We start from the raw sequence: 26,002 nt of genomic DNA on the forward strand, positions 1-26,002 counted from the left end.
TTTCTGGTTCAGTCTAAATCCTGATACCGTTCCATAGTCTTTTATAATGTCTTTCATCTGGATTATTGATTCCATCGGCTGTGTTAGGGTAACAACCAGATCATCTGCAAATGCCCTTATTCTGTAGTCCTCTTGCCTTATCACTATACCTTTCAAGATATTCGAGTCCCGTATTGTATTCAACAAGACTTCTAATGTTAAAATAAATAACAATGGGGATAACGGACAACCTTGTCTTGTTCCTTTTTCAATATTAAAGTCTGTTGTCAAACTTCCATTAATAATAATCTGTGCCTTTTGCTCTTGGTAAATTGCTGAAACCGCCTGTATAAATTGATCCCCAAAGTCCATCTTTCTTAAAGTCTTTAGTAGAAAGTTCCAATCCACTCTATCAAAGGCTTTCTCCACATCCAAAAAAACCAGCACTGCAGGGATCTGTTTATTCTTCTCAAGATATTCCAATATATCTATAACTTGCCTTACATTGTCCTTCATATATCTGCCCTCTATAAATCCCGCTTGATCATCGTGAATCACCTCTTGAATTACTGGCATCAACCTGTTGGCTAGTACTTTTGCATAAATTTTATAGTCATTATTCAGAAGAGATATTGGTCTATAGTTCTCCGGTTTTTTAGGACCTACATGCTCTTTTGGTATCAAAGAAATGTAAGCTGTTTTCCATGATGGGGGTATTTTATCCCCTTGTTATATATTACAAAATAAGTTTCTGAGTTGTTCCACCATTTCTGCTTGCAAAGTTTTATAATACACTGCAGTCAAGCCATCCGTTCCAGGAGCTTTAGCTTTTTTCAATTGCTTAATTGCTGCAATTGTCTCCTCAACTGTTATAGGATGATTCATTCTTTCCTTTTGTTGGTTGGTAATTTTTGTAACTCTTTTATGTTCTAAATATTTTTCTATAAGTCCATTCTGCATATCATCTTTAGCATATAATTTGGTATAATAGTCTACAAAGACTTCTTTAATTAATTTTTGTTGAAAAATTTCTTTCCCTCCAATATCGATACTATCAATAGTCCGCATACTCTGCTTCTTCCTTAATGTATAGGCCAACCATCTGCCCGGTTTATTGGCATTACAAAATGTATTGTGCTTCGCATATTGTAAATTTGTTGCAGCTTGTTCCACCATAAGCATTTGAAATTGATCTTTCAAAAGTTTTATAGCACCACGTATTCTTTCATCTGTTGGATTTTTAATAAGTAACTGTTCTTTATTCTTTATTTCTACTTCCAATTCAGATCTTTTCTTTTGTCGATTCAGTTTATGTTTAGAATTCATATAAATGAGTACCCCTCTCATATACGCTTTACTCGCATCCCACACAATTTCAATTGGGGTGCCCTTATTCAAGTTTATTTCAAAAAATCCTTTCATCTGCTTTTTAAGTTCTATTATATTTTTTTCATATCTGAACAAGTTTTCATTTAATCTCCATGATCTTCTCTCAGTCTTTCCCATCTCAATTTCTATCCATACTGGGCTATGGTCTGTTAAAGTTCTTGGGAAAATCTTTGTTCTTTTTGTCTTAACAAGTAAATCATCTGATAACAAAATAAAATCAATCCTGGAAAAAGATCTATGTCTATCAGAGAAGAAGGTATAGTCCAATTCTTTTGGATTATGTATTCTCCAAATATCTTTTAATTCCAAATCTTCTTTCATGTCGAAAAAAGTCTGTGGTAATCTAATCCTTGACTTCGACAAACTCTTTTTATCTAATTTGGAATCAATTACACCATTCCAATCTCCCATAATTAAAATAGATCTATAATCCCATTGCAGTATTTTAGTGTGTAAAGTTTTATAAAAATGATCCTGTTGTTGGTTAGGAGCATAAATTCCAATCACAAGAATTTGGCCATTTGCCGTATGCAGTTCAATTGCTATAAACCTGCCGCCTTCATCTGCTTCTATAATTTTAGCTGACAGTCTTTTATTTATATAAATGACCACATCATTCTTTTTTTCCGAAGTTGAAGCTATAAAATGTGTTCCTAATTTTGAGTTTATCAAGTATTTTTGATCTTGTGTTCTGACATGAGTTTCTTGTAAGCAAATTATATCATTATTAAATTGTCTCAAGTATGTAAATAACTTCTTCCTTTTCTGTGGTGAATTCAGTCCATTCACATTCCAAGATAAAAACTTAATTGTCATCTACACTGTTTTGAAGCGATGAGCAGAATTGCCGAATATCTTCCGAGAGCTTCGGCTTTGCTCTCCCCATGGCTTCACTTTCTTGTATAGTACTCTTAGCTCCCTTTTTGTATTGTCTTTCCTGTTGTTGCTTTTCTTTCAGTTGCTTAGAAATTGCATGAGTTATATGCTGGTCTTTGGCTTCAGCCATCCAAGCTAGGTCCAAAGCCACATCTCTTGTGGACAAAATTGGGGAAGGTTCTAACGGGCTCCTCCAGAAAACCTCCTGTAGCACCCTGCACTTCCACTGGCTCCACCTGCTTAAGCTGCTCTTCCATCTCTTGCTGAGGTTGCTTCTCCTTGTCACTCTCCTTTATCTCCAACACAGTAGATGTACGTGGAGATGGTGATCTCTCTTTAAAAACAGTAGAATAGAAGTGTTCCGCCTTCTCAACAGTATTCAATCGATATCTTTCTCCATTGTACTTCAGAATTATGCCAGTTGGGGCATCCCACCGAAATGGTATCTGTTGTTTTTTCAATTCATTCACTAAAAAACCAAAATCTTTTCTATCTTTTAACATTTTAGGTGGTAGTTCTTTATAAATTCCAATTTGAGCTCCCTCCACTTGCACGGAAGAGAGGAAGGATTTTTGCAAAATATCATTTCTCATTCTTCTATCTGTAAAATATATCACCACATCTCTAGGCAATTGTCTTTGTCTGGCCACCCACGAATTCACTCTGTAAATTTTGTCTATTTTGTAAAAAATCTCTTCAGAGTTAATTTTTAATAACACAGCCAAAGCATCAGCACAAATCTGTCTCAGGTCTTGTCGATCATTCTCCTTAATACCTCTAATCCTAATGGCAAATTCCATGGACCGGAATTGCATCATCGTGATTTCGTTTTCAACTCTCTGCATTTTATTATCAACATCAGAAATTTTATAGTCAGTATCCTTTATTTTAACATTGACTTCTGATTTAAATTCTTCCAGTTTGGAATCCACTTTAATAATAATTTCTGACAGGCCAGACACCACATTCGATAATTTATTAGTCACCTTGCCATAATTCTCTTGCACCACCTTTTTAATTTCATTAATTTCCTGCTTAATTTCCTGTTGAGATTTTTGAAATTTATCATCCAGAGGCTGAGTAATAAAATCTTTTAAACTTTCAACATCAAAATCTTTTTTCTGACTCTGCTGAGCAGGAGGAAGCTGCTGCTCAGGTTTATATGTGGGGGATCCCCCCCCCTGCAGCCTTTCCTTCCTGTTTCTTAGAAGCCATTCTGCCACGTAGATTAGCTTTTCTGAAAAAGGAGATCCTTTTTCCTTTTCCACCACCACAAAGTCCTCTAAAAAAGTCCCCCAGGTTTAATCAAATTGGGGATAGAATTAGACTGAAGCAAGCTCAGGCTTATTTTAAAAAGAATTTTTCCTCTTCTCCTGTTCCTCCTTGTTACAATCAGCGCGACTTTGTAGCTAGTTAAAATAACTTTACAAATCCACTCTCACTCTCAGCTTGTTAACGCTGAAGCCGGGCGCCATTTTTTCAAGCCGCTTTCACTCGCTCGTACTTTTACTTAAGTCAGAAAGTCACAAAAACAATAATATTTGCAATTTTTAGATTTGAAGGTTCAAGTTGTTATTTCCGCTAATTATTGAAGTTGGTTTCATTTAATTTGGATGGTTGCTGCAGCCGACTTGCTCTGCAGAAAGCAGAGTCGTCCCACGCTGTCTGGAGTCTCAGCAAGTTGAAAGGGAGCCGCGCCTGTTTCCTCCCCAGTAGCGATTTTCTGGGGGCTCACAGGGGCTCAACCAGCTCCTTGCTCACTCTCCTCCTCCAATCCTTCAGATTTGGGAGTTTTCAAGCCGCTTCTTGGGATCGAAGCGGCTCTACAGGCAGCGGGTCCCTTTTTAGGACCGCCTTTCATCGGAGGCAGACAAACCAGAAGTCTCCATTATATTTTTTAATGTAGAGTAAAACTATAATGAAGAAAGATCCCTCTGACCAGTAAGATCATGAAAGGTTTCCATAAAACATGGCAAAGCCACTCCACTTAGGTCCCGTCTGTTGAAAAACTTCCATTAGATGACACCAACTGGCATGGAAGGCCAACCACCCTGGAGACTCTAGGCTTTGCCCACTGGAAATGGGACCTCAGGCTTTGGAAAACAGAGAAAAGACACCAACATTTCTCCCACCTTATTGAGCAACTTTAGCCATGAAAGAGCATCTTGGTCGACAGAAAGTCTCTGTCTTTCAAAATACGCCAGAATCTCACTCCTGACATCCCCCTTGGGGAGAACCAGGAAGCCATGAATGGCCAGATCTGCTGTTATCTCTCCATTTTGGTCCAAGTACAGTTTCCTCTCAGAAATATTCCAAAATTCATTCTTCTCCAGAAAGGGATGAAACTAGAATGGGAACATCCAGGAATTTGAAAAACAGAAAACTTTGTTTCTTATCCCACATTGAATCTTTCTTCCACAATTGTCTCATCTCCAAATATGCTTAATTAGGATACAAATACTGCCATCATCTTCAAAAGTGAATGAAAAAGTTGGAGAAAAAATTGTCCATCATATACTGACAAAATATAGAGAAAAATATAATTGACACAATTGGTCAATTATAGGGAATCTTCTAGAGCAGATGACAAATAAAATGAACAGAGCAAAAAAAAAGATGATTCTTTGAATCATCAAAGAGGTTGATTCCCAGAAAGCATGGGTTGATCAAGAAGATAGTTGTCAGGCTAATCTTCTTCCTGGTAATCCTGACGGAAAACACCTCCAGATGTGCTAATTTTATTTAATTTTAATGCGAAATTAACAAAATGTTGCAGATCTGAAAGAACAAATCTCCCGTGGGAGATTTAACCTGCTGTTATTGGTTGGCTAGTCTGCCTGGAGCTCCTTCAAAGACGAGCTCCAGCAGCCCAGCTGGCAGAGCGCAGTCACATTTGCTGGAAATAAAAAGGGTGCTGAATCACTAGAGACTCTCGCCTGCTGCATTTGCACCAATTTAACACTTGTGATGAAGGACAAAAAGGGACCTGAGAACCTCCTCGTGAACCACACAGCTATCTTGCAACAAGGATCCCCGACCACCTGCACAAATGGCATCGGAAGCATCGCTGGCTCCAGTGATCTTCGACCCACAGACAGAAGACTGGCACACATACATGGGCCATTTCAGAATGTTCCTGGAGGCCAACGATTACCAGGACAGGCCTGAAAACAGGAAGCGACCATTATTCCTGACCTACTGCAGCACCAAGATCTACAACATGGCACAGACGCTGATCACCCCAGCAGATGTGGAGACCGTCGCCTGGGCCACCCTGCAACATGCCCTAGAAGACCACTACACACCATCCGCTGCCCCCATGGTCAGCAGAAATGAGTTTTACCACCGGTGCCAACAAGAGGGAGAAACCGTCAATGATTTTGTGGCCAGACTCTGGGAGATCGCTACCAGGTGCGAGTTCATAAATCCCGAAGAAATGATGAAGGACCGGATCATCCTGGGGATGAGAGACCTCTCGTTGCAAAAGGAACTGTTGATAAGGAGAGGGGTCTCATTCAAGGACGTTGTTGAGGAGGCCAGGGCTGTGGAATCATCAGACAACTTGGCGGCAAACGTGAGGAAGACCAGCGGGGTGCACCACACATACCAGGAGCCTGACTGGTCAACCGAAGTCCCTGAGTACGATGACAACTGGGACGATGCAGACGACACCATCCACCATGTATACCCAGAAAAATGGCAGAACCTCAGGGATGCGGAGAGCAGGCAGCCACGTTGCCCGGGCTGCATGGGTTTCCACACAAGGGTGGCTTGCCATTTCCAGGACGCAACATGTTGCCGATCCCAGAAAAAGGGCCACATTGCTGAAGCCTGCAAAGTGCCCCAACCCATTCATTTTCAGCCAAAGCTTATAGCCCCATCAGGAAGACCAGGGAACCCTAGAGCCGGCCAACAATGGAGCAGATGAAGAGAGGACCAATGCCAAGCTCCCAGAGAAATCCATCACACAACCGTGGGACGCACAGATGCATATGAGCAGGAGAAATACCATGCAATCGTGACCATTGAAGGGGAACTAGGCAAAATGGAGCTGGACACAGGGTCATATTTTACAATCGTATCCTGGCAAACAATCAAGAAGTTGAACCCAGCTCCAAGCAGAAAGTTCCTGAAGCCGCCAAATGTCCGCCTGAATGACTATCAAGGAAACCGGATAGAGGTACTAGTCAGAATGGTGGTCGAAGTAACATTCCACAAGTTCCAAGTCTGGCTGCCGCTCACGGTCATTGGCAGCCACCGGCCATTACTGCTGGGAGTAGAATGGTTCAAACTCCTGGGCCTGGACATCACCGGACTGCACAGCGTAACCACCCACAAACTGGACCAGCTATTGGCAGAGTTCGCGGACGTCTTCAACGAGGGCCTAGGTGATCTGTCCCCGTCCCCACACACACACACACACAGCCAGTCGAGGGTTAAGGAAACACTTTGGAACGCATTCAGTTCTTATCTCCGACTTGGCAGCGATAGACACACCGTCTGCCAAGTTACTTTATTTTCACAAACAGACAGATAAGATACGAACGTTCAAGAAAGTCCAAACAGAAATAATATTCCTCCCAGCAGTTCCGGACGAGGCTTTAGTGACTCCAAGGTTTTGCTTTGTTCGTCACAAAAGATCCTTGACCACCACTCTCTATTATATAGTCTCTGGGGTGTGGTCTCTGGGGTGTGGTCCAGTGACTCAGTTCTAATCCCTAGCACGCCTCCCAAGCTGCTGCAAACGTTTATCACGCCTTCGGAGGCGTGCGTCCAGGAATGATGTGTCATTATCACTTTGACTCGAATCAGCTGTCTCCTCTCCCTCGGCCGGCACTTGAGACAATGCCAGAGGGGAAGGGCCTGGAGAGGGAGGCCTGGCTGACTCCTCTTCCTCATGCTCGGAGCTTTCTTCCTCCGATGGGACAGGCTCAGAGGGCGGGGCCACAACACTATCCCCCACCGCAGGGCCCTTCCCCCGGGTCTGACGGTCGGGATGGGGTCGGGACGGGAACTGTTCGTGGAAAGCCCGCACCAGGTCAGGGGCCTGAACGGCAGACGCGTCCACCCAGGTGAAATCCTCGGGCCCGTACCCCTTCCAGGCGATGAGGTATTGGAAGCGCCCCTTCAGCCAACGGGAGTCCCGGATACTGTCCACCTCGTACGTCGAGGCGTCGTCCTCGTCGGCTGCGGCTGGGGGGGCAGGCGTCGGTGGGCGGCGGAGATGGCTCGCGGGGGCCTCAGGGACCAGGAGGGACCGATGAAAAACAGGATGGAGCCGCATGGAGCGGGGTAGAGTCAACCGGTAGGCCACCGGATTGATGACCGCCTCGATAGGGAAGGGACCGATAAAGCGTTGGGCCAGTTTCCGTACCGGCCGGTCCGTGGGGAGGTGTTTCGTGGACAACCACACCCGATCTCCTACTTCCAGCGGTGGCGTCGCCCGGCGGGCGCGATCGGCGAACCGTTTATAATCCTCTTTCGCCCGGATCAGCTGCCGCCGCACCAGTTGCTGCACCGCCTGCAGCTCTGAGAGGAAGTCCCGGGTCTCGGGAACAGGGGAGTCCATGATGGTCAACGGGAAAAGCCGTGGATGGTATCCGACGTTGGCATGGAACGGGGTCATCTGGGTGGAGGTGTGTTGGGAGTTATTAAAGGCAAACTCCGCCAGGGGAAGGTACTCGGCCCAGTTGTCCTGCTGCTGGTTGACAAAACAGCGGAGGTACTGCTCCAGTATGCCGATGACCTTCTCCGTGCCCCCGTCAGTCTCCGGATGGTGCGACGACGACAGGCGCACCTGCACCTCCAGCGCGGCCATCAGGCTTTTCCAGAAGCGGGCCGTGAACTGGGCCCCGCGGTCCGAAACCACCCGGTCCGGCAGGCCGTGGAGGCGGAAGATATGTTGCAGGAACAGGCGAGCCGTGGTGCGGGCCGAGGGCAGGCCGCGGCACGGGATGAAATGTGCCATCTTCGTGAGTGCATCCACCACCACGAGGACGGTCGTGTACGTAGCGGACAGGGGCAGGTCTGTCAGGAAGTCCATGGAGATGGCTCCCCACGGTCTCTCCGGTGTCGGCAGCGGCTGGAGGAGTCCAGGAGGGGGGCCGGACGCGGCTTTGGCCTGTCGGCACGTCACACAGGACGTCACGTAGGCGTGCACGTCGTGCCGTACCCGAGGCCACCAAAAAGTCCGTGTCACCAGGTTCAAAGTCTTAAAGAAGCCGAAGTGCCCCGCCGCGGGGTTGTCATGACACTGGTTCATAACGAGGGCTCGGAGCGGACTCGTGGGCACGTACAGCCGACCCCGATGTCTGAGCAAGCCCTTCTCCACGGTCCATGGGGACGCGGGGCCGACGTCCGCTCTCCGCTGCTGCAACCAGTCGTCCCGTCGCTGCGCTTCCAGCACCTGAGCCCGCAGGTCCACCGGTTCCTGGACCGCGGCCAAGGAGTCCGCTGGCAGCACCGTCCGGGGGGGAAGGGAGTCCTTGGGGCAAAAGTATTCCGGCTTACGGGATAGCGCGTCCGCCCTCTGGTTGAGGTTGCTCGGAATGTAGGTGACGTGGAAGTTGAACCGGGCAAAAAACAACGACCACCGGATCTGCCGCTGGTTCAACTTCCATGCCGTGGTGAGGTGCTCCAGGTTCCGATGGTCCGTCCGCACCTCCACCTGGTGTCGGGCCCCCTCGAGGTGATGTCGCCAAGCCTCGAACGCGGCCTTGATGGCCAGCAACTCCTTTTCCCAGATGGTGTAGTTGCGCTCGGAAGGGTTGAGTTTCCGGGAGTAGTATGCGCAGGGAAAAAGAGTGCCGCCATCCACCGGAGCCTGTAGCAGCACCGCCCCAATCGCCACGTTGGACGCGTCCGTCTCCACCACGAACGGACGGTGTGGATTGGGGTGCCTCAGGACTGGCTCCGTGAGGAAGGCCTGCTTGAGGACCTCGAAGGCCTGCTGCTGCGGGGGCCCCCACTGGAACGGGACCTTCTTCCGAAGGAGCTGGGTCAACGGCAAGGTCAGGGTGGCGAAGCCCGGGATGAAGGTCCGATAGTAGTTGGCGAATCCCAACAGACGCTGGACGTCCTTCACCCGACGCGGGGGTTCCCAACTGCGCAAGGCCTCCACCTTGTGCGGGTCCATCGCGATGCCCTCGGGGGTGATGATGTGCCCGAGGAACTCTATGGAAGTCTGGAAGAAGTAGCATTTCTCCAACTTCGCATAGAGCTGGTGCTCCCGCAGGCGCTGCAGGACCTGGCGGACATGCTGGAGGTGACTTTCCGGGGTCCGGGAATAGATCAAAATGTCATCCAAGTAGATCACCACGAACCGATCCAGCATGTCCCGGAACACATCGTTCATCAAGTGCTGGAAGACCGCGGGGGCGTTGGTCAACCCGAACGGCATGACGGTATACTCGAAGTGTCCGTACCGCGTGCCGAACGCCGTCTTCCACTCGTCCCCCTCTCTCACGCGCACCAGGTTGTAAGCCCCTCGGAGATCGAGCTTAGTGAAGATTGAGGCCTCCCGCAACCTCTCCATCAGCTCCGGGATCAGCGGCAGGGGGGTAGCGATTTCGCACTGTGATGGCATTCAAGCGCCGGTAGTCGCAACACAGGCGCAAGTCCCCCGTCTTCTTTTTAACGAAGAGGACCGGGGCCGAGAGCGGGGAGGTCGAAGGCCGGATGAACCCACGGGCCAGGTTCTTTTCCAGAAAGTCCCGTAAGGCGGCCAGCTCGGGCTCCGACATGGAGTACAGGCGTCCCGATGGCAGGGGCGCGTTGGGCATTAGGTCCACCGCACAGTCGTAGGGTCGGTGCGGGGGCAAGCGGTCCGCCTCCTTCTCGCTGAACACGTCGGCGAAGGGCGTCAGCTCCGGAGGCAAGGAGACGTTTGGGGCAGAGACGTCCTGGCCGGCGCAGGTGTGGCGAAGGTGGTCGACACACTGCAGGCTCGGGAACGAGATGGCATTTCTCGACCACGCCACCTGAGGGTCGTGCGCCCGAAGCCAGGCCATCCCCAGGACCAAGGGAAAGTGCAGATCCGCCGTTACGTAAAACTGGATCGCCTCCTCGTGGTTTCCAATGGCGAGGCGCAAGGGCTGGGTAGCGGTTTTGATGGGCCCCGCCACGAGTTCCCGCCCATCTATAGTTTCAACCCTCAACGGAGGGTCCACTGGAACCAAGGGGACTTTGTAATGGGCCACAAAGGCCTGGTCCATAAAGTTCGTGGTGGCCCCCGAGTCCACCAGCGCGTGCGCTTGGAGCCCCTCCGACCGGTTAGCCAACAACACCCGGGTGTTCAAAATCAGGTGCCGAGGGGGCTCACAGTCCACAGCCGCCGACTCCGGCGGGGCATGGTCACGTGCCTGACCCAGAGTTTCCCCTAGGCCAGGCCTGGCCCATTTCCCGGCAGGTCACGCCGAGACTCCGGAACAGGCTTGAGCGGTCCACTCCGCTTCCGGGGACACGAGGCGGCAAAATGTCCCGCCTCGCCGCAATAGAGGCACAACCCCCCTTGACGTCTCCGCATCCGCTCCTGGGCCGTCAGTTGAGGTCTGGCTGCTCCGAGCTCCATAGGCTCCTCAGCCGTCGCCACAAAACGCTGTGCGATCCGGAGCGCTGTCGGTGCGAAACGCGGGGGGTGCCGACGCTGTCGATGGTTCCGGAAGAGCCCGACAGGGCCGTCGCCGTTGCAAGCGGGCGTCGATACGCAGGCATTGGGTCACCAGCGCGTCGAGGGTCAGTGGCGCCTCCACACGAACCAGCTCGTCCTGCATCTCGTCGGAAAGGCCGTCCTGGAAGGCGTCCATCAGCGCCACCTCATTCCAAGCCGAATCCTGGCCTAGCAGTCGGAACTCTGCAATATAGTCCTGCAGGGGGCGCTTGCCTTGGCGGAGGTCCTTGATGCGCCTCGCTGCCGTCTGCACCCGGAGGGGGTCCTCAAACATAGTGCGCAGGTGTTGTAAAAAGCCCTGAAAGTCCAGGAGCAAGGGGCTATCTTGCAACAACAGGGGCGTGGCCCATCGGGCGGCAGTGCCCGAGAGGGAGCTGATAACAAATGCCACCCGAGCCCGGTCATCCGGAAAATCCTCCGGCCTCATTGCCATAAACAGTTGGCATTGTCCCAAGAAGGCCGGAAACATCTCCTGCTGCCCAGAAAACCTATCTGGCACATTCACTGGGCATCTCGGATGGGGAGGGGGAGGAGGTGGAGCTGCAGGAGCATTTCCCAAAGCAAGTTGGGCAGTTAGCTGTGCTACTTGCTGTTGCAGAAGCTGATTGGCCTCCAGCATCTGCTGTATCTGCTGCTGCAGCTGTTGGTCCATCGTGGGTTAACGATGGAGTATGTGGTGACGAACAAGATGATCTGTCCCCGTCCCCACACACACACACACACACAGCCAGTCGAGGGTTAAGGAAACACTTTGGAACGCATTCAGTTCTTATCTCCGACTTGGCAGCGATAGACACACCGTCTGCCAAGTTACTTTATTTTCACAAACAGACAGATAAGATACGAACGTTCAAGAAAGTCCAAACAGAAATAATATTCCTCCCAGCAGTTCCGGACGAGGCTTTAGTGACTCCAAGGTTTTGCTTTGTTCGTCACAAAAGATCCTTGACCACCACTCTCTATTATATAGTCTCTGGGGTGTGGTCTCTGGGGTGTGGTCCAGTGACTCAGTTCTAATCCCTAGCACGCCTCCCAAGCTGCTGCAAACGTTTATCACGCCTTCGGAGGCGTGCGTCCAGGAATGATGTGTCATTATCACTTTGACTCGAATCAGCTGTCTCCTCTCCCTCGGCCGGCACTTGAGACAATGCCAGAGGGGAAGGGCCTGGAGAGGGAGGCCTGGCTGACTCCTCTTCCTCATGCTCGGAGCTTTCTTCCTCCGATGGGACAGGCTCAGAGGGCGGGGCCACAACACTAGGTAAATATATGGGGAAACCCATTTCATTTAACCTAGACCCCCAGGTGACCCCCACCAGGCTCAAACCCCGTAGGGTACCATTTGCTTTGCGGCCCAAGGTTGAGGAACAATTAGACAAGCTCATTGCCCAGGGAATCCTCATGCCAACTGACCACGCGGTGTGGGAGACTCCCATAGTCACCCCCATGAAGCCAGATGGGTCCATCCGCATCTGCACGGATTACAAGTGTACACTGAACAAGGCCCTCCAGCAGAGTGCATACCCAGTGCCCATGGTGCAACATCTGTTGCATTCCCTAGGAAGCAGGAAGATATTTGCCAAGCTGGACCATGCCCAGTCCTATCAGCAACTGCCAGTAGATGAAGCCACCATCGAAGCACAAACCATAGTGACTCACAGAAGGGCATTTAAATGTACCAGGTTGCAGTTTGGGGTCAGCGTAGCCCCAGGACTTTTCCAGTGCCTAATGGAGCGGCTACTGCACGGGATCCCAGGGGTGGTGCCATACTTCAATGACATTTTTATATTGGGAGAGTCAATAGGCCAGTTGATGGAACACATGCGCGAGACCTTGGGGAGGTTCCAGGAAAAAGGACTCAAAGTGAACCCTAATAAATGCAAAATTGGCGTAAGGCAGGTAGAGTTCCTGGACTACCTAATAGATGGGTCGGGCATCCACCCAACTGACAGCAAGATGAAAGCTATTAAGAATGCCCCCACCCCAAGGAATAAGGCACAACTGTAAGCCTTCTTGGGACTGTTAAACTTTTATAGCACATTTTTACAACAGAAGGCCACCATTGCTGAACCGCTTCACAACCTCCTGGGGAAGATGACACCGTGGACCTGGGGACGGAAGGAAGACCAAGCTTTTGCAGCAGTAAAGACCTCCTCTCATCCGACAGCGTCCTGATCCAATATAACCACACGTTGCTGGTTCGGATCACCTGTGACGCCTCTCCTTTCAGAGTTGGGACGGTCCTCAGCCACCGCCTACCAGACAGAATGGAAGCACCAATAGCATACTACTCCAAGACCCTGTCATTGGCCGAGCGCAATTACAGCCAAATTAATGAGGAGGCCTTGGCCATGGTGGCAGGGATCAAGCGTTTCCACGAGTATGTGTACAGTAGACATTTCGAGCTTGTACCTGACCATAAGCCCCTATTAGAACTCCTCGCCAGTAACCAACAGACCCTGCCATACATGTCCCCGAGGATGACCAGATGGGCCATTTTCCTCACGGCATACAATTATGAGCTGATCCACAGCTCAGAAACTCCTTCTCAGGCAGCCGGAGGAACACCAGACTCAATCTCTGCAGCCAAGATCCCGGGGACAAGTGAACTGCGCAGGTCCAGTAGGAAGCTGGCAACCCGCCTACCTAGAGGACTATGTCACATAGGTAGGCAGGGGATTGGACACTGTTCATTCTAGGAGGGGAGGGGTGTTATGAATGGATTGGCTAGAATCTACATAAGGTTTCATGCTTGCCCTGGATTGGATAGAATCTACATAAAGTTTCGTGCTCTCCGCTGATTGATTGTCCTGACCGTGGGAGATTTAACCTGCTGTCATTAGCTGGCTGGTCTGTCTGGAGCTTCTTAAAAGACAACCTCCGGAAGCTCAGCCGGCAGAGCGCAGTCACATTTGCTGGAAATAAAAAGGGTGCTGAATCACTAGCGACTCTCGCCTGCTGCATTTGCACCAATTTAACAAATAAAATAAAATTTAATAAGAGGAATATCAAGTTTCCAGAAACAATATTTATGATTAGGACACAGAGAAGGGTACATGAGTAAAAAGCAATAGAAAAAATCTGAGTTTTAACAGAGTCTCATATAAGAACACGAATGATGGATTGGAAGAAAGATGAGGGATACCAAACTTGATATGCATGTTTGTGAAAATGATCTCAAAATCATAGTTAACTGGAAACAGAATCGGAGTCAGCAGGGAGATGTTCATGGAAAGAAGGCAATTGCAGCCATAAGAATCTCAGGAAGTGAATGTTTTGGTTTGGGGAGACCCCAACTCAAGGACCAGGTCCCCTTGCAGGCACCACACTTGGAGGAGAATTTGCCCAAAATCTACGTGTGAACTTCAGGGAAGGAGAAATAAGCCAAGGAAGAGATCAAAGGAGCTGCTCTTAGCCTTGAGGAAAGAGAACAAGGAGAAGAGCTGAAGATCAGGAGGAGTCTGGGAGCCCCTTTTCCAACTGACACAATCTCTCGGTTGGAGAAGGGAGGATGCAGCCCTCTTCCAATCACTGACACACGTTACACATGAGTGTAAGATCTGCTCACTATTATTCCAGAGTGTCAGACACAGAAAAATTATTTCAGTTACAAGAGAGGAGATTTTAGCTGAAGGAGAGAAAAAAATATGATAAAAGAATGAGCTGTTTTAGAGCTGAGCCAGTGAAGCAGAGAGGTTCAGTCTCCTCTTGATGGATTATCTGAATGCAAAGACGGAGCAGCCATCAGTCAGAGAAGTTTTAACTGGGATTCCTGCAGAAAGGAGGGGTTGGGCTAGATGGTCTCAGGGTCTCCTCCAAATTTATGAAGGCTGTCATGCCACAACATATAACTATTGTGCTGTTGTTGCTGTAGCCCGATCTAATGGCCGGGGGGCAGATAAGCCTAACTGTATGGTCTGAAGCCAGACTCCCTTTTCTGTCAGCCTTTGGAGGAGACGGAAGCAGCCGGTTTGACCGAGACACATGGTCATCCAGAGGCCTCCGTCCCTCACACGGAGCATCCTTGGAGAGGTTCCAGCTGCTTCTTTGTTGGCTGTTAGTTAATGCTGCCTATCTCCTATTTATATTTGATTCTCACTCTTTGCATTTCCTCAGTTTCTCCTTTTCTCCCAATGAAACACCCAGATCCACCCCAGGCTCCCTTTCACTGGAGGAGAATAGGGGGGTTTAACTGCCTGTTGAGCTGCACACAGACCCACCTGCAGTGGGGGCGGAACAAGGGAGAAATTCCACCATGCTAATCACATACCCACAAATATGGAAATGTATTTAAAAAAGAATACAGCATTTTCAAATGAGCAAAGTTTAATATAAAAATGCCATGGGATCTACTCTTTGGAACCATTATTCCCTGAGTAATTGAATTGGAAGATCTCTTGAGTTGGTTCCCCTCTTTCTCCTCTGGATTCCTCCTCCAAAGGATCTAAGATCAATGGATCCATATTGGGACCCCCATACCTGCCACGGCTGCAGCCTTGGAGACCCCAAACTCTTTTCTCCCTCCTTCCTTCTCCTCCTCGATCTGGAGGAATAAGCGGCATTCAAGGCCTGGGCCAGAGTCTTCATCACACTATAATATTGATACTCATTTGGGGCCCGGATCCTGTTCCTTTTCTCCTGGGTCTCCAGTGGGGCTTTCTGGGTGCATCTTCTGCGGCTTTTGACAGAAAAGACGTTCTTTGAAAGAGAACAGAGAAAATAATGATCTTGAAACTGATATTCCACAAAGAAATGGGGTTCAAAGGCATCATCCATTGGCCTTTCTTTTGGCAGATAAGCAAAGTTCCAAATACTATGGATGTATTTGAGAAGTCTACGCTTCTTCATTGAATACCATAGAAAAGTTGTGAGGATCCAGACTTTCCCTTCAATGGGTCCTGGAAGACGCATAAATGTTAAATGGAAAGGAAGAATTCTGTCCCAAATGGACACATATTCTATGAAGTGAACAAAGATGTTGACTTGTCTCCACTTAGAGAGGGAATCCCTGAGGGATGCTCTTGTGTATCCAGTTGTTGAGAACAGTTGTGATATAACCACACAAATTCCATTCCTGACAAGCACAGGAGGAAAAATCCTCATGAAATTCTCTCCCTTCTCTGTGTCTGAAGCAAAGAGGCCAATCAGGGTCCATCTGAAATGGAGGAGCAGCTGGACAATTGCTGGGTACTGGAATCCTTCTTTGGGATTCATCTGGTGGAAAAAGGGGAATTTCCTTTTATCACTCAGAGCCTCTGAAGCAATTTCAAGATTCATCTAAAAAAGCAATGAAGAATGCTGTTACATTTGGGATCAGATCAAGTCCAAAATATTAGATTTTAATAAATCCAACCTGGTTCTCATGAATGTATTAGAATAGTTTGTTAATCAGACATTGTTTAAAATATTAAAGACAGAATATTAGCAAGGTTGTATCATAATAATGGAAAATAATAAGCAAATTAAATAACAATAAAAATGTCAATCATATTACTGTATCACCCCTACAATTGATCACAATTAGATTACATGTGCAAATGCCAACTGGAGTATTCTATTCCAATAAAGGGCCTATTATAATTTTTGAGGATTGCTGCATTTTTTTTGTTTCTATATCCCAGATTCTTTCTGGAGGAAATTTTTTAACTTCTTTCTCCAGTTATACAAGAAACAGGCAGACCTCAAAGCTAAATAAGATTTGTCAGTTGCATAATCCAAGTTTGGTCTTTAATTGAAGTTTTGTCTGTTCCAACAGCCACAATTTTCAGAGTCTGTCAGTTTCCATAGATTAAATTTTATGCCAATGCCCATATTTTCTGAATTTAGACAAAGCAGAAATGGTGTAAATTCCCAAATCAGCTCTGAGGGCAGCAGCTGGAGTCCTTTTACCCACCCCAAGATCCTCCTCAGAGGCTGAGATTGAGTTGGTTCTGCTGGTGGTTTCTCTCTGAAGCCCCAAACATCAGATTGATGTAAGAACATGGGGGAAAACTGGGCCTCAGATACTTTAATAATTGGGGCTGAGGAAGCTGGAGAGCTATGAGGTTTTCATTTAAGCACCACTTTCACTCCTGCCCTTTCTCTAACTGAGCTCCTTGGATGGTGAGGGAGCCAAGATTCAGGCTCAGAGAAAACTAACCCAGGTAAGGAAAGGTGTTACTTGCTCTATTGGATTACCCTCAAATAGGCATTTATGGCTATGATGTTGTTTTCCAAAAACCATCACTTTTGAACTTGATTTTTTAATTATCAGATAATTATTATGACAAAAAAATCCAAGTCTTCTTCACAGGGCATACAATCCAATGTGTAAGTATGAGAATATCACATTATCAGTGTAAATCAGTGTGTTCCAATAGGAATTTAGCAGGCTAAATATGTGTACCTATAACAGAATTTATAACAAAATAAAAGGGTTGGAAGGGACCTTGGAGGTCTTCTAGTCCACCCCCCTCAAGCAGGAGACCCTATACACATATAGACTGGGTGAAACCAGGCATAATAGCAGTAACTGTGAGAGGGATCCTGGTGTCTTAGTGGACAACCAATTAAATATGAGTCAAGAGTGTGCAGCGGCAGCCAAAAAAGCCAATGCAATCCTATATTGCATTAACAGAGGAATACAATCAAGATCAAGAGAGGTACTAATGCCATCCTTTAAAGCCTTTTAAATTGTTGGTACAGCCAAAATTAGGCAAATTATTTACTTCATTGCCACAATGTAAGAAAAGAGGAGTTGATTTATATATTAGAGATACAATTTCAGCGGAGCAAATATATACAGATGATTATTTTTATGGTGGAAATAATAGATAATAATATGAAAATACTTTTAATAGCAATATATGCTCCAAATGATAATCAAGAAGATTTTTATAGAAAATGACATATGAAAATAATTGAATTGGACTATGATAATATTTGCATGATGGGAGACTTCAGTGGTATAGTAGATGAGAAATTAGATTATAATACACAGAAGGCAATAAAGCAAAGTAGAAAGACTCTTCTGAAATCTTTTTTCAAAATGACAGAGGAAATAAATTTAAAAGATGCATGGAGAGAAAGAAACACAAAAAGTAGACAATATACTTTTTATTCCAATAGACATTCATCATGGTCTAGAATAGATATGATTTGGACGACAATGGAATTGACTTCAACATAGAAGAAATTGATACAGAAGCAAATACCTGGGCAGATCACAATCCAATGACAGTGAAATGGAAAGGACAAAGGAGAAGGTCTAGATGGACTCTAAATAACACAGTACTAAAAGAAAAGGACTTTGTACAAAAAACGGAGAAAGAATTGACTTTCTTTTTTAAAGAGAATAGAAAAGAGGATATATCAATGCAAAATCTTTGGGATACAATGAAAGCTTATGCTAGAGGTTTGATAATAGACTATACAAGGAAAAGGAATATTAAGAAAAGACGAGCTTATAAAACATTCTAGGATAATTACAAGAAACTGGAAAAAGAATTACAGAAATCTCCACAAAAAAAGGATATTAAAATAAAAATGGATACAATTAAATATAAAATGGGATTGATAGAAAAAGAAGATTTAGCACAAAAAATTAGAAGTCCTAAACAGAATTATTTTGAAGATGCTAACGAACCAGGTAGATGGCTAGCATATAAACTGAAAAAAGAGAGAGAATCAAGAAAAATAACACAGCTAGTGGATGACCAAGGACAAATTAGATTTGGGAATAAAGAGAAGAAAAAAATTATATAAGATTATTATAGAAAACTGTATGAACAAGAGGATATAGATGAGGAAAATGTTAAAAGATATTTACAGAAGGCGAATCTACCCCAGATTTCCAAGGATACCGAAATGATGCTAGAAAGAAATATAAAAATGATGGAATTAACTGAAGCACTTAAAAACAAAAGAATGGACTGCCAGCGGAATATTATAAGACATTACAGGAATCATTGAATCTCCCATTGCTAGAAGTCATGAATGAAGTTATGTCAAAGATGAAAATTCCCATGTCATGGTCAGAAGCATATATTACACTTGTTCCAAAGGAGGATACCGACCCATAACAAATCAAGAATTATAGGCCTATATCCCTGCTAAATTCAGCCTATGATATCTTCTCTTCAATATTGGCAGAAAGACTGAAAAGATATTTAAATAATTTTATACACTCTGATCAAAATGGATTCCTGCCAAAAAGACAGATTAGAGACAATATGAGGATAATTCTGAATATTTGGAATATTATGAGGCACATCCTGAAAAGCAAATTTGGCTTTGATATTTTTAGATGCACAGAAAGCCTTTGATAATGTGAATTGGTGATTTATGTCATTACAACTGGAACAGATGGGCTTTGGTAGAAAATTTATTCAAGCTATAGAAGCCATGTACCATAAACAAACAGCAAGAATAATGATAAATGGAGAATTGACAGAGTCTATTAAAATAAAAAAAGGAACGAGACAAGATTGTCCACTGTCATCTCTGTTGTTTGTGCTAACATTAGAAGTGCTAAACAGGAATATTAGAGAAGGAAAAGATATAAAAGGAATGAAAATTCAACAGGAAGAATACAAATTGCAAGCATTTGTAGATGACCTGGTTTTTATTCTTGAAGATCCATTAGAATCAATAATTATATTGATAGATAAAATTGGAGAATTTGGAAAAGTAGCAAGTTTGAAAATAAATAAAGACAAAACAAAGATTTTGACAAAAAATATGTTAATAAAACAAAAAGAATTGGCGGAAGTATCAAAGATGCAGGTTACAAATAAGTTTAAGTATTTGGGGATACATTTGACAACAAGATGCAGTGCACTCAAAGAGAACAATTACGATAAACGCAAACAACAGTTAGTGACAGATTTGGCAAAATGGGAAAATTTACAATTATCATTGATAGGGAGAATATCAACCATTAAGATGAATATACTGCCTAGAATTCTATACTGGTTCCAGACAATTCCAATTAGGTTGGGAAAAGATTATTTTGAAGATTTGAACAAAATAGTGTTAAAATACATTTGGCAGGGTAAAAAGGTGAGGATAAAATTAAAATTGTTGCAAGACGCTAGAATAAGAGGAGGTTTTGGTTTGCCCAATTGGGAACTATATTATCAAGCGACAAATCTGACGTGGATTAAAGAATGGATAATGTTAAGAAATATTAAATTATTGACTTTAGAAGGACATGACTTGTTGTTGGGATGGCATGCTTTTTTATGGTATAAGGGAACAAAAACACAGGGGTACTTTAGAAGACACTACATACGAGAGGCTCTGTTATTAAACTGGGAGAAGATTAAAAAAACAACATTATTTAAAAATTCCAGTCTGGTTATCAACTATTGAAGCATTCTTATATTCAATAACATTTAGAAAGAAACAAATTGTTAGATATAGTGAATTACTGAATGAAAAGGGTGAACTTAAATTTATGCAAGAATTAGAAGAACAAGGTATAAAGATGAACTGGTTTTCATATATGCAAATACATTCTAGATATGATAAAGATTCTAAGACAGAAGGCTTTTATAATAATTTGACTAATTTGGATAAAATTTTAACAGGTGCAGATGACAATGTAATTAAAAAATTGTATGAATATTTATTGGAGGTTAAATTGGAGGAAGAACAAGTCAAAGAAACAATGATAGCATGGGGGAAAATTTTTGGACATGGAATTGACTTAGAGAAATGGCAAAAACTGTGGTTGCAAAATTATCAAATGACAATGTCAACAGCATAAAAGGAAATTTGTATAAGATGTTTTACAGGTGGCATCTACCCCCTACGAGGATAGCCAGGATGTTCAAGGGCAAATCTGAAAAATGTTGGAAATGTCATCAGATACCAGGTTCATATTACCATATGTGGTGGACTTGTGCTGAAGCTAAAAAATACTGGACTAAAATCCACACATGGTTGGAAAAAATAAAAAAAAAGAAACACATAGACTTTAAACCAGAGATCTTTTTATTGGGGATTGTACCTGAAATATACAATAGAGAATTGAAATATTTGATTGTGAATGTATTAACAGGAGCTAGAATTGTGTTTGCTAAAAATTGGAAAAATGAGAAAATACCAACACAAGAGGAAGTTATTAAGAAAATCATGGAAAGTGCTGAAATGAGCAAATTGACATTTGAAATTAGAGAACAAGAAGATAAACAATATTACAAGATATGGGATCTGTTTTATCAATGGCTAGATAAAAAAACATGGAAATGAAATATGATTGAGACCTTTATAATATAAGAATTGTAGAAATATATAATATACAATATAATGATGTATGATTATTGGACTGATCTAGGAGGAGGAAATGACTATTATAATATAAATTAACTTAAATTTGAAAATATTTCTACGAAACGTGGGAAGAAATAGCCATTGTTAAATAAATGATTAATGAGGATAATAATACAGGTACATATTAGATTGATAATATGAGAAATTAGATAATAAATAAGCTATGAATATGGTGAAGATGCACAAAAGACTTGTTACCAACCGACACACTGATGATTCATGATGGATGTTTTATGTTTTGTTTAAAAATAAATAAAAAATAAAAAACCCAAAATGGATGCCTTTTGTTTGTCTGAAGTTTATGATATGGAAAATTTGCTTTCTACATGTTTAATCCCAGTATGTAGTAATTCAAAACTTTAGTAATTTGAGTGAGTATTTGTTCGAAGGGAACTTTGACTATAAGAATATAGCTCGTTGGGGGGAAGCTGTGTATTATTCACCCCCTAACGCAATTGATTTGTTTCAGTTCTTGAAAATGTAACTTTGTTGCTTTAACATTTTAGATGAATTTATTTATTTATTTATTTATTTAAATTTCTATACCGCCCTTCTCCAAATAGGACTCAGGGCGGTGCACAGCCTAAGTAAAAACAAAGCATATAAAATTTAAAAAACAGTATTAAAATAATTAAATATTCTGGCCGTAAATTAAAACAACCCAATTTAAAATCAATTAAAAATTTAGCTCAAGCCCGCCCAGCTAGTTGAAATAAATAGGTTTTCAGGGCCCGACGAAAAATCCGGAGGTCTGTTATTATACGTAGCTCTGGGGGAAGGTTATTCCAGAGGGTGGGCGCCGTCACAGAGAAGGCTCTCCCCCTGGGGGTCGCCAGCCGACATTGTCTGGCGGACGGCACCCTGAGGAGGCCCACTCTGTGCAAGCGTACTGGCCGGTGGGAGGCTATTGGTGGCAGTAGGCGGTCTCGTAAATACCCCGGCCCTAAGCCATGGAGCGCTTTAAAGGTGGTCACCAACACCTTGAAGCGCACCCGGAAGACCAGCGGTAGCCAGTGCAGCTCGCGCAGGAGAGGTGTCACATGGGAGCGCCTCGTCGCCCCCATAATCCCCCGCGCGGCCGCGTTCTGGACCAGCTGGAGCCTCCGGGTGCACCCCAGGGGGAGCCCCATGTAGAGAGCGTTGCAGTAGTCCAGGCGGGAAGTGACTAGTGCCTGAGTGACTGTGCGTAGAGAGTCCCGATCTAGAAAGGGGCGCAACTGGCGTATCAGGCGAACCTGATAAAAAGCCCCCCTGGCCACGGCCGTCAAATGGTCTTCTAGAGACAGCCGTGCGTCCAGGAGGACGCTCAAGTTGCGAGCCCTCTCCGTGGGGGCGAGTGATTCGCCCCCAATAGCCAGCGATGGCGTCAGCTGGCTATATCGGGACGCTGGAAGCCACAGCCACTCGGTCTTGGAGGGGTTGAGTCGGAGCCTGTTTCTCCCCATCCAGGCCCGCACGGCCTCCATGCACTGGGACATCACTTCAAGAAACATTCAGCATCAACTTAAAATTTTGTATAATTTTATCATTTGTGCTATTTTAATTGGAGGATGCTGTTTTGTTCAGTGTATTTCTTGCTTTTGTAACATATGTATAACTTCAAGGATATTCCTCTCCTGATAATAACCCCTTTTTCTGGCCCTTGTAAGAGGATGGCTTCACAAACAAGATAAAAAAGAGTGAGATGTAGGGATGGAAGAATTAATTCGGACAGAATGCAGCAAACTGCTTCTGTTTCTGGTGTCATGTATCTTCTTCCTGGATGATCTCAAGGCTCTGGCTCTGGTCTGTGTTATCTGACCTTCCTTCTAAGTGGGGGAACAGGGAGGAGGATTTTCCAATTAGAACGCTGTTGCTGTCCTGCCTTTTATCTGCCTGTGTAAAACTGTATAAAAAAATAAAGCTCTCTGCGAGAGCAGGAGGAACATCTTTGATCAGAGCAAATGCTTGGCCTCTGATTTTCTATAGCCACATATTGCTGGCTCATATTTAAGTGATTGTCCACTAGGACTCCAAGATCCCTTTCACAGTTAATGCTATGGAGCCAGGTTTCACCTAATCTGTAATGTATATTTGGTTTTTCTAGCCTAAGTGTAAAACATTACTTTTCTCTACAATGAAATTCACTTAATTAAATAGGCCCAGGATTCAAGTCTATCTCGATCTATCTGGATCTTGAGCCTATTTTGATGTTGGCTATTCCTGCCACTTTAGTGTTGTCTTCAAATTTGATGATTTCCCCATTTCTCCAATAATTCATGAAGATGTTGAAGAGAACTGGGCCTAAAATGGAAACTTGGGGTCCCCCACTGCTTGTTTCCCTCCATGCAGACGTAGTTCCATTGAGGACCACAGGCTGACTCCATCTGCGGCTGATGCTGTCTATCCCACATATTTTTAGCTTCCCGAGAAATAGGTTGTGGAAGACTTTGTCAAAGCCTTTCTGAAATCCAAGTACTATATATTACATGCACTGCATTTCACTGGTCCCCTAATTTAGTCATTTTTGTCAATGAATAAAATAACATTTATTTATGATCTGGTTTTTTTATCCTTCATTACTCCTAGTAAGTCATTCATATCTAGACTGAATAACAAGGGTTCAAATATGCATCTTTCCCTTCCCCCTTGGTAAGCATAGATCCTTCTTCTCATGCCTCCATTGAGCCCAAACCTCCCTCTCAAACAAGGGCTTGGATCAGAGCCAACAGCTCCATTTTGAGGGCCATCCATTTTCTCCATCATATTTCTCTGTTTATTGAGTCAAATTGAGTCAAATTGAGTCAAATATCGCTGATATAGATTAGATATTTCAAGACAAATTTGTTGCCAATATTAGACTGTTAACTTGTGCAATATTCCTTATAAAATCTATATAGTATTTAATTCTACCTAAAACCTTCTGGTTCTTCTGCAAGGAATGCATTTTTCTCAGGTGTAACTAAGAGGATCATGGCATAAATTTTAGTCACAATATCTGTTAGTTTATTTGGCCTATAATTGCTAGAGTAATTTTTATTCTACATTTTAGATGGATAAAATGCTACTATTGGCAACTTCAATCTGACTTGATAGGGCAGGCATTATTTATATGTGAAAATGAAGATGCCAATAGAGGCCCCAACAACCAGGGATATTTTTTGATCAGTTAAATCAAAACTGATTTAAATTTTGAAGTAAGAATATCTTCTCCAGGGAATGTATTGTTTGCATTTCAGGTCTTTTATGATTAATCTCAACATGAACATAATGGGGTAAAATATTGACATTTTTGCTAATATGGAGAAAAGCAGCTCTTGAATTCCATGGAGAAGATATGATTGCATCTATTGCTCACCCACCACCACCCACCCCTCACTTTACCAGAGGGAGAAAAACACACACAAACCTGTGGGACTTTGTAGGTGCCTCCTAATGTTGACATCTGGATGGAGATGGCCCTTTCAGCTCCATCAAGAAGAGCCAGGAGGTTCTCCTTCCTTCCACAGCCGTAGTTGGGGACATTGGCTTCTCCAGTGGAGAGAATGTCCAGCAAGGCATCTGAAGTGTGGAAAGTGCTCAAATAGTTGTCGTGGATGTTGTAGCCAAGTGTGAGGTTGTGCAGGAACTGGGAATTCTTGTTGAACGTTTGAATGTTGAAAATGAATCGTAAGCCATATGAAAAATCATAATAATTCCTATGGTAAAAACATGTTATTATAATCAAAAGCAACAATAAATACTGTTTTTAATACATAATCCTCCACAAGCCTCCTGAGTCTTAAACCAACATTGATCCAAAAGCAATGATCAGTTACACAAATATGGAAATGGGCTGAGGTACGGCAACTACAACTGATTCCACCACTACTTTAAATAAAACTCATTATCCAAGTGATAAATTAAGGATTGAACAGAGAGAGGAAAATAATTGGCAGCCCTTTCAGCTTTTTTTCAGACCCATTTTTGGATTTGAGTCTCTTTCACAAAATCAGACAAAAGAGAGAAGCCATGGAAATCAAAATCATTCAGGAAATTAGACATATTCCCCAATATAGTAATAAATTAAAAATAAAAAACAGAAAAGAAGGAGAGTGTTAGAATGGAGGGAGGGCAATTTCATCACCCTGAATGACTTACGGATCATGGAAAACAAACTGAAGAGAAGGAGCCACATTGAAAAGCAACTTTATATGCAATATTTCATTTCCAGTGATGACTAAACCAATGAGATGGTCTCCTGGGCTGTAAAAGCTCTGTGGTTGTTTTCCATCCTCCTGTTTGAAACTCAGCGGGCATTTCATTCTCAGCTTCCCAGAGACCGGATGGGACAAAAGCAGCATCAGAGGCAGAAGCAGGAGGTCCATAATTCATGGGGTGAATCAATGAACCCTTTTCCTGTTTCTAAAGAAGATTTAGAAGAATTTAAAGGACTCTCACAAGGTGGAATATCCAGATGCTTTTTCTCAACACAGAGAAACACTCAGCTTCATCTGGAAAGGAGAGAGACGTACATTCAGGAGCACAGACTCTGCCTGTCCCAAAACTCCATATTTCTCTGCCCAAAGTCTCCCCTGGCCAAAGAGCAGAGCTGAAACTTTTATCATAATTGTACTTGTCAAGAGGGATCCCTGGATAATTCAGCTAGTTCTTGCAGTCAAAGATTGTTGGGAAATTCTCTGGAGGGAAATGAAAGGGAAATAATCTCCATGTGATTCATAATAACAGGGGCAGAGATGGAATTAAATCGGTCATCTAGAATTGAGAGGTTTGGAGTCTCCATGCTTCAAATTGGCCCCA

The 26,002-nt window shown here is 44.3% G+C and overlaps 1 protein-coding gene across 1 annotated transcript in view; it reads right to left on the reverse strand.

Moving 5' to 3' along the window:
• Positions 1-25,569, reverse strand: part of LOC139326222 (vomeronasal type-2 receptor 26-like) — a 94,405-nt gene extending 68,836 nt beyond the window's left edge. Inside the window, exons 1-4 of the mRNA XM_070956378.1 lie at positions 25,343-25,569; positions 24,612-24,900; positions 15,389-16,186; positions 4,377-4,589 (exon numbers count right to left, since the gene is read on the reverse strand). Of these exons, the coding sequence (XP_070812479.1) occupies positions 4,377-4,589; positions 15,389-16,186; positions 24,612-24,900; positions 25,343-25,569 (1,527 nt within the window). The remainder of the gene's footprint in view (positions 1-4,376; positions 4,590-15,388; positions 16,187-24,611; positions 24,901-25,342) is intronic.
• Between the last annotated feature and the right edge of the window lie 433 nt (positions 25,570-26,002).

Source organism: Pituophis catenifer, unplaced genomic scaffold (assembly GCF_029215685.1).
Source record: "Pituophis catenifer annectens isolate HBS135680 unplaced genomic scaffold, rPitCat1.0.hap2 SCAF_19, whole genome shotgun sequence".
Lineage (NCBI taxonomy): Eukaryota > Metazoa > Chordata > Lepidosauria > Squamata > Colubridae > Pituophis > Pituophis catenifer.